At 38.9% G+C, this 18108-nt stretch overlaps 1 protein-coding gene across 2 annotated transcripts in view; it reads left to right on the top strand.

The window, feature by feature from the left end:
* The first annotated feature begins 3378 nt into the window (after window positions 1-3378).
* LOC117145130 (neural cell adhesion molecule 1) overlaps window positions 3379-18108 on the top strand; it is a 65100-nt gene continuing 50370 nt past the window's right edge. For both annotated transcript variants that reach the window (XM_033310663.1, XM_033310654.1), the window contains exons 1-2: window positions 3379-4109; window positions 12197-12662. In XM_033310663.1, the coding sequence (XP_033166554.1) occupies window positions 12458-12662 (205 nt within the window). In that variant the 5' untranslated portion in view covers window positions 3379-4109; window positions 12197-12457. The remainder of the gene's footprint in view (window positions 4110-12196; window positions 12663-18108) is intronic.

Raw genomic sequence — 18108 nt, 5'->3', positions numbered from 1 at the left:
TGGGTGTGATATTTGTAGATACAAAATACGGTGGAGTTCTTAAAAAATTTACCAATGTTCTGATTCTCTTGAAAATCGCCAACGTTTTGCTAGATTTCCCTTGGTTTTTATGTTATAAATTCCGTTTTTAAGTGTGCATTTCTAAGCCCGCCTAACCAGATTTTATTCTCACTTAAACTAGTCAAATAAATCAATTATCCCAGCAGAGAATCCTGCCTTTTGGGGTAGGACAAAGAATTGCAGGCGAGTGCAAATAAATAAAAACAAATAAAATGTACTTCATATGCAAGGCGAGCATAAATAGACAGTTATATTGCCCACCCACTTCGACCGCCCACTTGCGCCAGCGCGTGCGAGCGAGAAGGCTAGAGCGATGTCCTGTGTCGCTATCGCACGCTTTTCGGTTTAGAGTTCAAGGAATCAAGATTTATGACATTTTTATTACAAAAACGAGCGCAGTTAGTTGTGGGCGGACGACTGGCTTTCCAAACCCCCCTGCCCCCTTTCTCGCACACACATTCCGCCACTACGCTGACTTCAAAAATATGCAGCCAGGCGCGTCAAGCCATTATTTGGACTTGGGCCTTGGAAGCGGCAACAGCTACACGGCAAAATGCAGAAAAGGATTAGCAAGGACATCGCAGACCTTACATTACAAGTTTACAAGAATGAGTTATAAAGGAATAATGCTGTTTATAAACATATGTGGGTTTATTATATTTCAGTTTAATAAGTGATATTAACTATGATACCTGCGCCATATTCTCATTTTTATATCCCAATCTTGCCAGTATCTGCTCAGTTTTTTTCAGTGTACTGTCCTACGCCTGGGCTCGGGCTGGGAAATGCCGCCGCATGCAACGGAAGGCGCATAATTCACAAAACAGCAGGCGATACTGGAGCGACGGAGGAGCAGGGATATGGAGCAGTTGGCAGAGGCAAATGCAATGGGAATCTGGGCGCAGGATACAAGAACACCGTGCAACCCAGCACCTTAGGATGCTTTTTGACTTTCAATTTTAATATAAACAAATTGCAAACGTTCATATTTATGACATTTTTTCCTCCAACTCTTTGGCATCTTCAAGGCTCCCTTTTTTCTACTTGCCTTTAAAGAATTCGAAGTGAGAAATAAAGGTATTTTTTGAGTGGTTAGGTAATCGGATAAATGCTGAACCTGTAGTAACTGTATGTTTGAAAGCTAAATATACATAAATTACATATAGTTACCACTGATATCTTGTCTTTAAATCAAAGCAATGTCAAAATCTCTAGAGAGTTGCATGACATACTAAGCCGAATGTGAGCTTGACAATATATACTTTCTTGGTTTCCCTTTGTTTACCGCCCAATTTGTGTGGCATACTTTGCCATACTGTTCTTGCGCATGGAAGAAATTCCATTAACAATACGCATCAATTTGCATCGATCATTGTGGGGCTAACAATACGTCCAATATGCCACACAGAAACAATGAGTGCAAAAATAAAATAAAATACAATCGAGTTGCATTCGTGGGAGAGTAAGATAAATTCTCTTGGCAGCTGTGCTAACGAGCAGCAGCCCCGGGGAAAGCATAAAATGGTGGAATGAAGGGGGTTTTTGGAGGGTTTTGGGGTGGTTATAGGGGGGCGGGTTATAGACTTTTTGTCAAGGCAACAAGCAAACAAGTATTTGCTGAGTAATGCCAACGCTTTTATTTGACGCGAGCGGAAAACGCGAGGAGATTGAGATTCCTCTGCAACTTGGCCATGTCCTTTGCCTTTTGCTTAATACAAATGAAAATGGATGAGCTACTAAGCGTTGTCTTTGCTGCACTTTGCTGCACAATTCTTGCATTCGAACGTTGCATTGCATTGCATTGACTGAACTGAACTGAACTGAATAAAATGAAATGAAAATGTTGCAACAAGCTAACACAACAACCAAGTCAACCCGCCTCTTCTTTAGGAATTTCCCACCCAATTTTCCAACTGGGAATGCACTTTGTTTCTATGACACGCCGTTGTCCCCTGCCTCTCGATTCACTTCCTTGCTGCGCATGTGTTTTGTCTTTGTTTTTATGCCATTTATTTATTTAAGTCAATTTCGTAGAGTGTGTTTGAACATTTCGCTGCAATTCATTTTCGGGTTTTATTTTCTGCCTGCCTCCTTCGCTTGCCATTTTTTACGCGTCTTGTATGAGTTTGTACGTATCTTGACGACAATTTTTACTCTGAGTGATTGCAGTTAAAAGCGATGCGACGATGGTTGATAAAACTGGTGGAAGGAGCCATGGCGCAAGAGGATGAGGTAACTCTGTAGTTAATTAGCTGGTAATTCCTAGTTTTGATTGGATTTGATCTGTAATTGGTGGCCGATGGAAAGGTAAAAGCTACAGGAAAAAATGAAAATCAAATCTCGCTTTTTCTTTCAGCTATATGACAGAGTTCAATTATTTAGTATTCGTTATGCTTTTTATAGCTATTAGTCCATGCAACATTTCATATTCAACTTTTTATTATTTAACTTTTCTGCCTAATTCTAGTTTCAGCATTATGTTAACTCAAAAATTTTTTTAAATTTGAAGAACGCAACATTTTACAAAATGTTACATACATTTACATAGTGGATGGAGTCCAAACTTAGCCAAGACATTGAACCACTTTTATACCAAAATTGAGGAAAGTATAAGAGTTTTACTCTTTGCGTTTTGCTCTGTGATTATTCGTTTTGAAACTTTGAATTCAGCTACTGCATGAAAATCTCCTGTTTTCTTATCTCTAATTTCTAAATCTCACAATTACCGATCAAAATATAGGCGGTTGATAATAGAGACAATAGGTAAAATAAATATATAAAAATATTATATATTTTGCCTTATTGCCAATTTTAGAAAATGTGTTATTCAAAACATACTAAAGTAAGTAACTAATAAAGTAAATAAGGTGAACGGTAGATAAAAAATTAAATATTATTTCTTTAGGTTATGTTGGTGAAAATAATAAATAATTTCTTAAGCTTGCTAACAAGTTATTTATATGTGTAATATATTTATTTGCTAACGATATGCATTTACTTTTAAATGAGTTGAAAAAGATTAGCAAACGCGTTTGATTGCATTTTTAATAATTTAATTTTGTTAACACAGAGAGCTAGCAGTTCATTTCGCTCTCTTTACTCAGCTGCCTTGCGAGATGCTCGTGAGTTTCGCCCTCGTGTTATCCTTTGCTGCGCTCGGCTCTTGTCCTGCAGCTCGGATCGGGCTCGTTTTCGGGGTTCGGCTACCGAGAAGCGGAGCTTCGGGCGGCCGACTTCCGGCGGGGACTGTGGGGTCTGTGGGGCTTGTGGGGCTTATGGGGCTCTGAGTTGGCCAGGCCGATTCAGTTGAAGCTCAGCCGTCGGACTGTTTTGAACGTGGTTTTGCAGGGATGCTGACGCTCGCTGCGGCAGCCATCGAATTAGCGAAGTTATCGGGTCTCGTCCTGCACACACACTCTCACACCCACCCACAAACGCAGGGAATCGGGTGCGCTGTTTCGCGAATAAATATAAATCTCGTACCGCCAGAAAGGACCAATTATCGAAATCAATAAGAGCTAATTAGAATATACCTGCGCCAATTTGGTTGGGGGCTTGAACTGCATTGAGGTTTGCGTGCTGTTGGTTTTCAGAATAATAAAGGCAAATAAAATCATGCGACTTACTCAGCGAGCAGCTGATATTGTTGCACACACACAAAAGGCTACACAACGGCTCCTCTTAGGCGATTTAATTGCCCTGTTCTCGTTTGGGGCATACATTAAAACCAGCAACTAAGTATTTGCAAGTGGCCCAGTGTCTTCGTTGTGTGTGTGTGTGTGTGCGTGTTGTTGTTGTTGTTCGTGTGGCCCGGTGTGTGTATTCTCGTTACCGTGTGTTTGTTTGTGTTTTGATGGTCACGTGGTCAGTTCAAAGTTGGCTTGGCCCACTGCCTTCTTGTGCGTGACAAAAGTCCAGCAACAGTAGCAACAATAATATTAGCAACAACAGCAGCAGCAGAAGCAACAGCAGCAGCAGCAGCAAACACAAATAGCAACAACTGCAATAAAGGATTATCCTGCGTGGGACAAATTTAAATTGCTCGCCAGGTAAGTTGGACGAGCTCACTTTTTGCTCTTTAAGAGTGACTTTTTGCCTAAAAGTTTACTAACTAAAGTTGAAATTGCCAACCGCCCTCGCAGTTGCTGCAGTTAGAGAAAAACGGCTCAGATAAATTAAGCTTACGGTAACTTTCAAGTAATTAATTAATTGAGTTTGCCATGTTACAAAATTCTTTATACATTCTTATTTCAAGTGGTACATGCATAATTAAAACAGGAATAATGGCTCGTTTTAAAATTGTTCGTCTGGTTGGACTGATATAGTTAACAGTGACTGTGAGAAAAGTAATCAAGTAAAATTAGGCTTTTTTTATTTTTAAATATAATTTACATATTTTTAAAAAAATGTTTGATTCGTTTTTTGTTACTGCAGACATTACTGGTATTTTCTCAGTGTTGAAGCTGTGGAATTCGCGGTTTAAGCTCTTGTCTCGATGCGCCAGTTTTTCACTTTTGCCGCCCCTTCACTTTTCCCCCGTCGCTCGCAACTTATATTCCCCCGTGATACCCCTCTTTTCCTCTTTGCCGCTACGCCACTGGGTCGATTGCCGTAACTTAAAATGCGCCAACTGACTGCCAGAAAGTTGCCAAAAACTTTTTGCCTAAAGTTTATTTACTTGTTTTTTTTTCGTCTTGCTCATCTTTTTTATTTCCATTCCTTTGTCTAGCAATGCAAAATAAAGTAGTGGTATAAAATGGACAAAAAGACTTTCGAAAAGATAAGTAAATGCTTCTGATAATTTCTTGCAGAAGTAAAATATCAACACTTTTTACCAATATTTGAATTTTACTTCGCAGTATAATTTTAATGTAAATTTAATGTTGTTTTATTAAATAAAATAGGTTCATTGTTTATTTGGCTTTAAAGAAATAATTGTATGACTTCAAAAGTTGCAAGCCACACAACTTTCATATTATTAAACAGTGCTCGTTAAAAATGAGTGTTACAATTACGTCGAGATAATAAATAAAAATTAATTTTAATTAGATATTTCATTATATTTTGTTGCAAATAATGGAGCACTGCCAAAAAGAGCAGTCACTGTCCTGGCCCTAAAGTTGCACTTCCTCGAGTTCTGCCCAACTAAAGTTGTGAACAGCCCACCTGAAGAGGACCCAAATTTCATGCCTTTCGCCTGTTTATTAAATTTGCATGCCGTCTTTCATTAGAGAAAAGTGACAACGTCAGGAGTTTCCCTTCAACCTCCGCCACGACGAAGTACTTGCTTACATTTGCTGCTTAGTTTCGGAGAAAATAAATAAATTAGTTCAGTAAATGGAAGTGAAAGAGTGAGAAATTACAAACTGCTGGCAAAGTTAATATTTAAGTCTTGCAGTGATTTTACGAATTTCCCTCTCATTTTTGGACAATTAAAATATGCAAATGAGCCACCAGCAGAGCCAATGCAAAGCGTCTAAATGGACACGCACGGCTACCCCGAAAACGGAGATAACGGTGAAGGGGTGTGCGTTTTTGACCGAAGCTCTGGTTGTCCTCTGCCACAGGCAGATACAAATGCCGAGATACAAATGTAGAGATACAAGTGCGTAGGCTGAATTTTTGATTGGCTGTGCTGGCGTACTGCTCCCCTTAAAACATTTTTGACAATTTCGAAAAGCTTAATGGCTAATTGAGCTGCCAAGGGAGGGGGAAATGGAAAAGCCTGCATGTTGGAGTACAAATTTATGGCGAAAAGTCAATTACGTGCAATGGGTCCAACTGAAATAGGAGAGGGGAAAAGATACATTTCCCAAAGGAATAAGCAGTTAGGGGTTAGTTTACGTGCATATATATATATATATGGCTTATCAGGAGTACGTATAACATTATCCACGAGTGTGTGCTTACTTCAAAAAGGCATTAAGCCGAAATGTATAAACAAAAGATACGCACACCCAACCAACCTTCACCGTTGACGGGTTAATGTGATTTTAATGTACTTTTTACCCTTCCGCTCCTTCAAACCCACCGCAGTTTTGCTTACAACTCAGTTAAAGTTTTATGCAATTTCATCATTCTTTTTTAATGCGTGCATTAAGAAAGTTTTTCTTTGCCTTCTGCACCAATGCAAATTGAAATGTAAATCTTCATTTGCTCTGAGTTTTGTTCTGTTAAATTTTGGTATTTAAGGAAAGCTAAATTTTTAAATTGGGCTATGGTGCAAATGTCTTAAAATGTTCGTTTGTTCATTACGTTTTTGGGTTATTAAAATAAAGATATTTTAGAATATAGCCTCGAAATTAGTTGGACTAATTTAAATGATTGTATATAGGGTTATTAATTAAGTATTGTAGTACTTCACAAACCAGCACATGTAGGGAACACATAATGAACAATCCCACAAATTCCACTTCGCTTAGTAAGAAGAATGAGTATGCTTTGCGTGCGGTTGCTTTCCACATAACAAAAGGTGCTATTGGGAAAATTTTCCACGCTTTTGAAATCAATCTTCCTAATGACAGACTATCCAAAAGGAAAACAGGAATATCAACTTGAATAAAAGGCAGCTGGTAGACACGTGCGTTTTCCGCCGAATTTCACGCTCAAGTATCTGGCACTTGTAACCGTAATCGATCTGAACAATAACAGAATGAAACGGCATAAAAAATTGTATATTAACAAACAGCAAACAAACCTGGCGTGCCACGAAATTGCGCCCAAAAGAAGCAAACAGATGTCTGCTCTGAGGTTTTCCGACTTTGGCGGACGACGGGTAAAAGTGCTGTGTCTGCGATGATTCCAAAACAATTTTCACCTTTTGCCGGAGATGTTTGAGTAGGTAGCACAGTCCTTTGGGAGTTTGGTTAAGTTCCTGGAAAAGAAAATGCAATTGGAGTCGCTCAGAGCAATTGGATAGGCTGCCATTTCTGAGAAGTCTGGCATTGCTTAAATTGATTGATTTGTGCCAAAAATAATACGCTTAAAAGGTGTTTTAAATTCGGGAGATACTTTTTTATTTCTTCACCAAAATATAATTTTTAATAAGTTACATTTTCTTCTCGTAGGATTTATCCAAAGTGCCTAAAAGTTTTTAACATTTATAGTAAAGTTTCGATATAATGTTTTAACTTCAAATCTAAGTTTATTATGATCAAGGTATAAATATGCATAATTAAACCATTATTGTAAATTGCTGGACATCGTAAAATTTTAATAAATGTCCGCAATTAATCATAGAAATTTCGGTTCAAGTATAATTTAAGCAGTCAAAGTTCCTTCACCCAAGTTTGCCATTAAACGTGTGGGTCAAATATTCCCCATTTCGGCCTTTACTGCTTTGACTTGCTCATTGCATTTATATTGTATATTCAATGATGAGTATGTTATTTTACCGAAATGAAACATTATTTTGCGCAATATTTTTGCCTTTTACGATGCCAATGTCCGCCTTTAGCCAAGAGGGAATTCTTTGAGGGGGCTCAGTGCGACTTCCATTTTCGGCATATAACTATATGGACTTCTACGAGCTGAGTCTGAAACTCATCTTGCTCGTCTTGCGGCTTATTTGCAAGTTTGATGGATTTTTATCCCTTTTGGCCGCACTTCCGTGTGGGCCTGCCTCACTTTTATTATTCGTTACCTTCGTCCTTAACCTTATGCTGTACCATTTTCTGGGGTTTTCTTTGAATGTGGATCGTGTTCGTTTTGCTTGTATATTTTCTTGGGTTGTTGCTGCTTTTGGTGCAATTTTATTATGCCACCACAGACACACACGCATTTTTATTTATTGTGTTTTTCCTTTTTCCCGCCCGCCTGGCATTTATTTATACTGGTTACATATTCCGTCTCTTTCTCAGTCTCTTACTGTTTTTTATTTTATTCTTTTTTCCTGCATCGTTGTCGGCGAATTTATAAATATAAATGAGTTTTGCTCGATGAAGGTTAAATTGAAATTTACTTCGGTTTACTTTTACAAGGGGATCGGGGAGGGATATGCTGCTCTGTGAGCCAGGAATAAGTTGTTTAGGTTGATTGGTGGGCCTTACATGATGGAAAACCCGGTGAAAAGTTGTTTAGAACTCTGCATTTCCGCTCATTCCTTTGGCTTCCGTTTCCCCTTCTCCTTCACCATTTCCATTCCCGTTCACGTTTACATACATACATATGCGTTTCCCATTTTAATTTTCCTAAGCAAACCGCCGGATATCTCTTTCCTTATCCCTTATTCAACCGCCTTTTTTCGGGTGTGAAAACTTTATTTGTCTGGCTGCCTTTTGTTTGGCCTTATCATTTGTCAAAAAAAAAACTTCCCCAAATTGAATATTTGCATAAGTTTATTGAAACAGCCATGGAGAGGATGATATTTTAAAAGGGGAAGGAAAACATAGAAGGAGTCTTCCCTGGCTTAATTCTGGCTTTTTGTCCCTCTTTTGAGGCATCTGTTTGATTTGTATATCGAAGGCTCTTCCTTGGCTAAATCCATTTCATGATTTTTCGGCTTTCGCAAATTTTGTATCTTTTATTTAATAGGTTAGGAATTTAGCTGCAAAGAATATCCCTTAAATATTAAAACTTATTAAGGTTTCGCTCTTTTTATCTCAGCTCATGAACTTAACTGTTCGTGAAATAAGTTTTGTTAGAATAATCAATTTCCCCCATAAGCTTGGTAATATAGAAAAACGTTGCTAACATTTATCGTTAACTCAGCCATCAAAGTTAATCGAACTAGGCCACAACATCGAAAACAATTTGACGCCGTCTGGCTGACCGCAAGTACATATAAACCATAAATATTTATATATAAATGTGCGACTGTGCGTGGAAGTACAACATGAGAAGATATTTCCTTTGCAAGGACATAAATTTCAACGGTTGCTGAGGCATAAAGCCAGTGGCTTAAGTGTTGGCCATGTGTCAACCAAGGCTTGTCTTTACATATATGGCTATAGATTTATTTCTATAGATGTACTTTTATCCGGAAGCATTAATCTCAACGGCACTAAAAATCAGATATGGTACAATCGTATCGTTCGCGCCTCCATTAATGTCGTAATATGAAAGCAATTTCTTAAATTTTTCGCATGTTAAACGTTTTCGCCATTAATAACTTTTTGGCCAATGTTGGGGGAGGAATAAAGCAGAAAATAGAGAAAAACCTCTGTGCATGTTCCGAATGATCGCTTCAATAACCACAAAGGCCATAAGAAACAGGCGAAACAGGCTGAATCCTGTGGATGGGTATATGAATGGGGGGATGTGGAAGGAAGTGGATGAATGAATAACTGAATGAGTGACTGGCGTTCGGAATGAGGTACCAAGTGCATGGCAGATTGAAGTGACGGACTAGCCAGAGTCCGTCCGAGATAAAGGCACTACGGAATTGTTTGTTCTCCATGGCCCTTTGCACATGATAAAAATTTATTTAGACCAAATAGAAAAGAATGAGGCTGGCGGGAATAATAAACTACAACAGGCATTCGAGACCGACACAAAGTGAGAGGGCAACCGAGGGTCAGGAAGTGGCAGGCAGCCATTGACAGAAGGTTGGGGGGAAAGTGCCACAACTATTGTATTTTGTCTAGATGGTCTGAGTATATGAGTCCTGGCTTTGGCACCAGATCCTTGCCCCGGGCACTTTAGTTGCCCAGTTCTACAGTCTGTCAGCCACTGAATAGAAACAGCGACAGGCCACTGACGACGACTGCATGCAATAAAATGTGTCTATCAAATGTATCTCTTTATTCTAACTCCAACGTTACGTATGCTTAATGCCCTCTTCTCGGTAACTAGCTGACTTCGCTTAGGCCGTAGCTTTACTTGTTAAAGGAACATTCTGCTGGAAAGTTATATATTAAAAGTGACAATTGAAAAATTCTAAAATAACTCCACATGTAAGGATAAATTAAATGTAAGCTTACTTCTACTACTTTTTAAACGTAATACAGCTTGACTTCTTTAAAAAGGCTATTCGAGGAATAAATAATCTGGTTTCTAAAAGATTTAATCTGATAGAAGACAATTTTTCTACAGCTGTTTTTTTAATTATATGGAATATGGAATTATATGGAAATTTCCATTAAGACGCAGCAAGGGAATACCATATTCGGACTATCTGCCCACATTGTCCAATGTTTTTTGTTTTTTTTTCGGTTTTCTCTGGGCTGCCCCTGGAACCGGAACCTGCCCCTCTATGTTTGTCTATTGGTTGGATGGCTCTGTTGCTGGTCGCTAGCTCGGCCGGCCAACGTTTCCGTTTCCGCTCACTGTACGCCATGTTGATTTTGCCATTTTCCATTGTTGTTTTTGTTGCTTGTTTTGGACTATATGTGCGCGTCCTTTGTGTGGGTTAATGTGCGCACTCGACTGTGCGCAAATTGCTCAAGTGTAGTTCAAGTTGAGCCTCCCTCTCTCCGCTTGCACTCCCCTCACAGTTTATATATTTGCGGCCATTTTTTCTGACGAGTAAAATATAAGCAAATTTTTTTTATAATTGCCAGTCGGACCATTAGTTTTATCATTATTATTTTCCTGCTAAGGGTGGTGCAGTTCTTTTGTTAATATTATTATTATATTGCCTCACATTGGCACCTTTCCGGCGGTTTCCTCTTGTCGCTTATCTCTTGCTCATAATTTTGGTCGCTTATTGCGCTGTCTTACATTCTTATCATTATTAAAGGCAGGTTCCACCCTCCATTGCCAAGTTGACGACACTCGACGGACACGTTGACAAAATGACAATGGTATGAATGGGAGGAGAAGCAGGATACCAAGTGTGGGATTCCTTGGCACGGAAAACTTGAAAAATGTCGACCCATCTTTGGGTTGATATTTTCCCACCGCTTTCTAGCCTATTGATTTGCCTTTTTTTTTTGTTTTGCTCTATGGCATCCCAGGGCTAACATCTTTTCCATCATCATCCATTTTTGTGCCTTCTCTGGCTACCTTTTGTGTCTGTTTATTGGCGGTACCTTTTCCTCCTTTGTCAGCATTTCGTTCCCCTGCTCACCTCTGGGTTGCTTCCATACCCCTTGCTTTATATGTATATTTGCAAATCATTATTATTTGTTGGGGACATCTTACCCGAAAGAGAGATACATGGGATGACTTTTTTGTTCTCCAGTTGTGTGCCAATTTAAGAACCTTTTATTTTATGTCAGTTATTTTGTTTTTCAAGGTAAAATACCATATTTCTTGTCCTTTGTTGAATATTGCTTATGGCGAATTTTATCTTTCGCTGCCAATCTAAGGATGGTTAGAGGGCAAGTCTAGGGGCTCGGATGAGTTGGGGTTTGATGAACGGAAACGGGAACTTTTTTGTTTGGCTCAGTACCTTATCTTTAACTTCAGCAAACTGTACTGTAAATTTTTTTTATGAAAAAAAGAGAAACATAAGTATTGTTTTTTTACTTCGGAAGCATTTTTCATTTTATTACATATTAAGCGTGGATTTAACAAAAACCTAAACTAAATAAAAGAGAGTTTTTAAATTTGTCTGAGCTTGAAAGATAGTTTTCATTTATATGTATATCAAGTAATTTCATTACATATATTAATTGATCGTCATTACTTAAGGGCGCATTTTAATTAGTTTCCATAAGCCATCACCACTCTGTTACAAGGTGTAATCCCAAAAAGAACCAAAGGTGCCTTATTACGTAATCCACCGGTTTCGCAAACAAAATTAAAAGTTTAGGGCTCGTAATATTTTATTATTCCACTCTAACCTCTCGCTTCAATAATTACTCTCTTTAAATTCCATGACTAATGTTGTCAAACCACCTTTTGATTCACCTCCACAAGCGGCCAAACTTTCCGGCAAGGTGACGAACTTGCTCATCTCTCTTTGAGAAACTTTCTTGGCCGAAATTGAGTTTTTCCCCACCCTGTGAACATGAACATCTGTGTGAGGTCTTAACGGGGCGCGTCGCCTTACAACTCGATAATTGCGGCTTCAACTTGACTTTAACAAAAAAACATATATATATACATATATATATAAAATGGGAGTGGAATAAAAGAGCAAGGAAACTTGTTCAACTTTTTAACTAGCCTCCAAACTAAAAACTTTTCAATACTCAAGCCAATGGAACCAATGGATTCACCCCATCCTCTTGATTTTTTTTCTCAATTGCAGCTGCTGCCACCGAGAAAAGCAGAGACAGGAGAAAATCGAAAATGTGCTTCCATTAGAAGGACGGACGGAAAACTGAAACTGGTGAAGTCGGCGAGAAGAAAGAAAAACTGCAGCGCCAAATCTGCAAACCAAATCCAACTTAAGTCACATCAAATTAAAATCAACAACCGGGCGAAGGTTGAACGGAGAACGAAGATCCAAAAGGAAAATTATAAGAAAAAAATATATATAAAGACAGAGAAGGCGGGAGAAGGGAGGAAAATGAAGTGCAATAAAAGTCAAATGGCCACGTTAACAATGTGGAAAATTTTTATGGTCCTGCTTCTGGTCATGGCACTGCTAATGCCGGTCACATTAGCGCGCCTGCATTCCACTTCCGGCGTAGGAATGTCCGGCGGAGGCAGCAGCATGGGTCCTGGCGGAGGAGGATCCGGCAGCGGAGGCATATCCTCGAAGGATTCACACGGTAAGTCCACCTCTATCCCTCTTAGTTATTACACTTTCTTTTTTTTTTTTTTGATTATTTTAAATGGCCGTGGCTGCAGGCTGCAGGGTCCAAGCCAAGTCCAATAAATAAATTTAAATATTTAACTAACCGGCATTCGGACTACGAACCACTCGCGACTCCTCGGGTATTGCCAAAAAGTACAGCAAGGAGTTGAACTCTGGGAAAGATGGGAGCTTGGTGGAAAAACTTTAACACCTCGTTGCAACTGGAGGCACGTTGTCCTGGCACGTGTCCTGGCATTTATGATTTCATTTCGCTCCGTTGTAAGTTTTGCCCCGAGTGCAGCTGCAAGTTCCACAGTACGAGTAGCTTCTCGTTTGGTTGCCTCTCTAAACTGTCCATTAGCACCCAAGCAAATGCTTATAGAATTTTGAAAAGGATGGGGCAGCGAAATAGGTAAAAACCCAGATGAAGGTGGCAGAGCAAAAAAACACGTACTTTTAAAGTAATGCGATCTAATCTAATGTATAGCGATGCTGGAAGTTTGGACATATTTGATTCATATTTGACAAAGTTGTTAGGGGGCTGAATAATGGAAATGGCTAAGATTTTTAATGAATAATAGGCAGCTTCTGGATTTACAAGCGTATTAATAATATCTTTCTGGAGCTTTTTTACATTTGCCAGTGATGTCATAAAAACCACTTTCTTAAGCCACGAAGGAGTGCAAAAAATGCCACAAATCAAAGCCCTGCTAACTTGCGCAGTTGATTGAAAACTTTATTCCCAAGATTTTTGCACTTGTCACTCGCGCTCTGTTCTTCACTGCGGTGAATGCCGAGCTAAGCTCCCTCCATGGAGAGTTCTTGGTTAAGTCTTGGGCCGGCATGGAAAAAAACAACAGCTTTTAGGTGTTTTGAGCTCCGAAGAGCTATTTGACAAAACTGCCAGACCAAAAGCTGGGGCTATTTATTATGCCCACAGGATGTAGGAACACACACGCACCCAGAACAGTAGCAAGGTGAACTGTGTAAATCATTTCCACTTTATGCGCTCTCTAAGCCAGACAGTGTCAACAAACTGTGGAAAAAAACCAGTGAAGCTGGGCAAGGGATAAGATACCTGTGTTGGCCATGGAGCTGGAGCCGAAGGGAACAAGCATTATGGAGCATTAAAAAGTACAGGACCAAGGGCAAGGACCGAGAGGCAGCGGGACAATCTCTTGGCAGTCAAAAAGTTTGGCCGTTTAGAAAAGTGTCAAGCATTTTATCACTCGGAACCTACCCGAAAGTAGCCAACAACAACAGAGACCATAATAAATCTTTAAGGAGTTGCCTGGGAAATCCTTCGCCAGCTACAACTCCTTTTGTCTCCATCTCCACCTCCTACTAATGCATTCTCGCTAAACAGGCGGCCAAGAGTATGCAACGAACTGGGGAAACTCGACTGACACATTGACTAACTGACGAATGTCCTTTCTGCTGACTCCGCGCCAACGATTTTCAAAAACTTGTCAACGCGCCGAGTTGCAGCAGTTACCGAATGCTTCGGGGACTGGGAAAAGAATGTGGACTACGGGGCCAGTCATCACATCACCTTCGCCGTATTTTCGGGCAGTAAACTTTTGTGGCACGTTTTGGTCGCCAAAAAAAAAAAAAAATATAACAGAAAGAAATAGAAAACTTTAGCAAAAACAAACAAGCAAAGGATCTGACGATTGACGCTTTTTGCCGAAATTGTATCCTCGAGAACGATGAAGGATTAACCCCTATTACGGCGTCCAAGCAAGCCAACCGCTAAAATTGCTTTGTGTGGCTGGAAATTGAGTTGGTTTTTTATAGTTGACTTCAACATGTTGCGTTTTCACAATGCAGCTTAGGGGTTTTAGTGGCCGCTGACAAGTTTTATGATTTTTCAACCAACCATCTTGATAAGTAGGGATGTTCTCACCTTTTCAGAGCTCAGTTTTATTGATTCAGTTCTGTATACGAACGTAATGAAGAGGTTTTGCTTTGAAAGCTTAAAGTTTCAAATCATTTATATGAAACTTGATTCTATATTTACCCCCTAAGGGTAGCAAAACTAAAACATTTCCAGGTATTTGATCCAGCAACCACAAATTAGGCTCTATAAAAATACTTTTGCCAATCAAATTGTTTGAGTTTAAGTGAGTGACAAACCCGTTGAGGGGAAGTTGTAAAGTTCACAGTGCAGGGGGCAACTTCAAGGGATGAATTGACAGCAGGTTGACAGGTGCTCACAGGAGAACAGATGGGATTGAAGCACGCCCACGAATCTGTGGCTTTAATTAATTAAGAAATAGGGGGGTGAACTCTCTATATTTGTCACTTTTAATATGGGGGCGGCGTAAATATTTAACATGGGATCTATTTACCTTTTTGTATACTTGCAGACCCTATATTGATTTCAGTCAGAAGCTGGTAACTCAGAAAAGCAAACATTTGCGACCTTTATATGGTACATAAATATAGTTTTGATCGCTGCCATAGAAATTCTAAATAAAAATGGGTTGGTTGAAAAATAAAATTTTGGAATTATTATGATTAATATGGGAATATTTAATCATATAGCTGGCTTTGAAAAATTCCGAAAACTTTAAGCAATAATTGAATAGGAAAAATTGTTTAGCTGCATCCGAAGCTAGCTTTCTTTTTTGCTTAAATATATAATTACTTCAAGGGCATTTTAGCTTCAGCTTGCGCTATCTTCAGCTTCCTTTCTTGCTGTAAGTGAAATTCAAAGATTTTCAAAAGATTCCAAAACAAAGTACACGTTTGTTACCCTTTTATGTGAATATTTCTCTTCGCTTTGGTGAAACTAATATGGTGGTTTGATGGGGGAAGGACTCGCTGCATTTTTGGTTCCTTTGTGAATTTTGTCGCGCAATTTTCGCCAAACATCAAAATGCAGCAGCAGTAAAGGCAAAAAATTCAAAGCATGCGCAACAAAAGCTTTTAAAACAAAGGCTTGCCCAAAAATTTCAAAAAAAAAAAAAAACGTTAAAAGCATTTTGTGCGACAAAGGCGTAGAACGAAGGGGCGTGGCAGAAAGGCTAGACGAAAGATCACAAAAGCTTTGATACATGAAAAGTATATACCGTACATTCTTTTTGCACCTTCTCTAGACACGGTTAAAAGGAAAATTCTGGCCAAAAGCGCGGAGAAAATGAAAGTTTACATGTCCTACCAAGGCGTCTTTTTGGTTGTATTTGTGTGTCTTAGTTCGTCCAAAAATGTACTACGACAATTTCAAAAGAGTCGCCTTGGAAAAGGGTTTCGGAAGACGAAAGGGGGGAAAGGTAATAGAAAGCTGGCTGGTGAATGGCGCATGAAACCAACTTTTGGTTCCGTTGCCTGGCCGCCAGTTCTCGCATTTTTGTGACTTTCATTTGCCATAAATTATTTTACGGTGTTATTACATAATACATAGAAAATGAGAAAAGGCATGTTGGCCAAAACGGGCTGCTGCGTTGGTAGAGCAACAAGCCAAATGAAAAATATTGTATTTTTAGAGGTGTTGGCGAAATTTATATATTTATGGTTGCCACACTTTAATAAACTGCTGGGAAGAGTAAGGAAATCTTTAAATTTTAAGAATATGTAATTGAATATAGCTCAACAATTTTAATCCTTAATTTTTGTCGTGATGAATGAAAACATGAATAAAATAATGCTTAGTACATCAATTTAAAGTAATTATGTCCCACCGTTTATAATTAATTGAAATAATAATATGAGTGATTAAGAATATAGCTATTCCCGTTTACGATTTCAATCGTAATTTATTTGAAATCTAAATCAATTACTGTTTTCCAAGAAATTCAATCATTGCCCACCTGAGCCAAGAAACATTTACGTTCAGGAGTTGACTCCATTGATGAATAAATAAAAATACGTTGAATTCTCATCTAGGCGAGGCAATTTAAAAATAGGACAAACACTGTTACCCATACAATACATAGCTTTGCCTATTTAAGGGTTCAGCAATAGGTAATTTACCCTCAAATTGAGTACCTGGAAGTCCATACGAACAACCCCTTTAGTTTGTTGCTACTCTTGATGATGATGAATTCGTGCTTGAAGAACTATATAATGGATATCGTGTTTTATAATTAATATTTATGGCCAGCAAACATACGACGAAGTGGAGGAATAGGGAGATCAGGCTGGAAATAAAACAATATAAATGTGAGAAGCACAAATAAATGTATATAGCGAGTCAATGTACTTGACTTGACCATACCTACTGTGTAGAAGTACAGATGGGGTACTCCGCCTCATTTCGTGTTGGTTAGTGATTATGTAATAATTAACTGTACATTAACTATTTGTAACCATGAAATTCCGCAGGCAAGTAGCACCCAACTTTGCCGAGCTATCTGCATAATAAAGGATTTAGGTTCGTGTTTTGACTTTAACACGATATGAAAGCCAAATCTCAAAGTATTTAACATATTTACAACGACTAACTAATGCGCTGCATGTACAGTTTATTTTAGATTTTGTTCATATATAGTATTAGAACATAACTTTTTGAGTATGTTTTTATTCACCTTGTTAAATAGCTACAAAATATTGCGAGTAAGTAGGTAACCGATCCGCTTTGAGAGTTTCACCTAAAAGAAGCCTTATAAAGTCATATAACTAGCTTTTAGGGTATTTTAATGGACTTAAGCAAATATTTATATTTAATTTTTAGTGCTTTTTTTACGTGAAATTTAACACCAATATAAAAGCCCAAACAGCTGGGGCCGAGCAAAAAACTCGTTTGGAAGCACACGCTGCGTATACGTAATGGCAATTGAAACCCCGTCTGTTCGAGGTGCGCTAGTGCGAGGTGGGGGAAAACTATAACAATAAATCTTATTTATGTCTTTTTGTGCGATTTTTATGAGCTGATTTTTGATACCAGCTGAATTTTGGCGGGGTTCACTTTTGTCGAATTACTGGAATCGAGCAATAGTTTAAATAAATGGCACTCCAAAAAAATGCTCGCTATAAAATACAAATGGTAGTGCGGAGGCGGGGGAATTTGTTGCAAATGCGTTGGTCATGCTCAGGCACTCCACCATTTCACCACCGTGCTTGGGGAAACGAGTCTTCTGTAATCTAATTTAAGCTGCCATTAGTGTTTAACACTGGCGTGGCCGACGAGTTCTCCCAACGAATTGCCTCTTCATCAATCAAAGGCTATGAACTCCGGCGGAATGGGTAAAAAGTTGGGGTGCCTGTGTGCGTGTGCTAGCTGCGTAATTTAAGTTGTGAACTCGGGCAAAACACGCGCAGGGAGCCTCAAAAATATGCTTTGAATGTGCCTCACAAACATTCACTTGCGGCATGTGTTTCTAATGGCTCATTGGATTTTTATTCGGAGGGGAAACAGGAAATGCCAGCAAAGCTTTTGCTCGAGCAATGTTTGTTCGCCTAAATTCCCAAGCTCTGAT

Source organism: Drosophila mauritiana, chromosome 2L, assembly GCF_004382145.1.
Source record: "Drosophila mauritiana strain mau12 chromosome 2L, ASM438214v1, whole genome shotgun sequence".
In the NCBI taxonomy this organism is placed as follows: Eukaryota; Metazoa; Arthropoda; class Insecta; order Diptera; family Drosophilidae; genus Drosophila; species Drosophila mauritiana.
The sequence above is the reverse complement of the archived record's forward strand: the minus strand, read 5'-3'. Positions and strand labels throughout refer to the sequence as shown.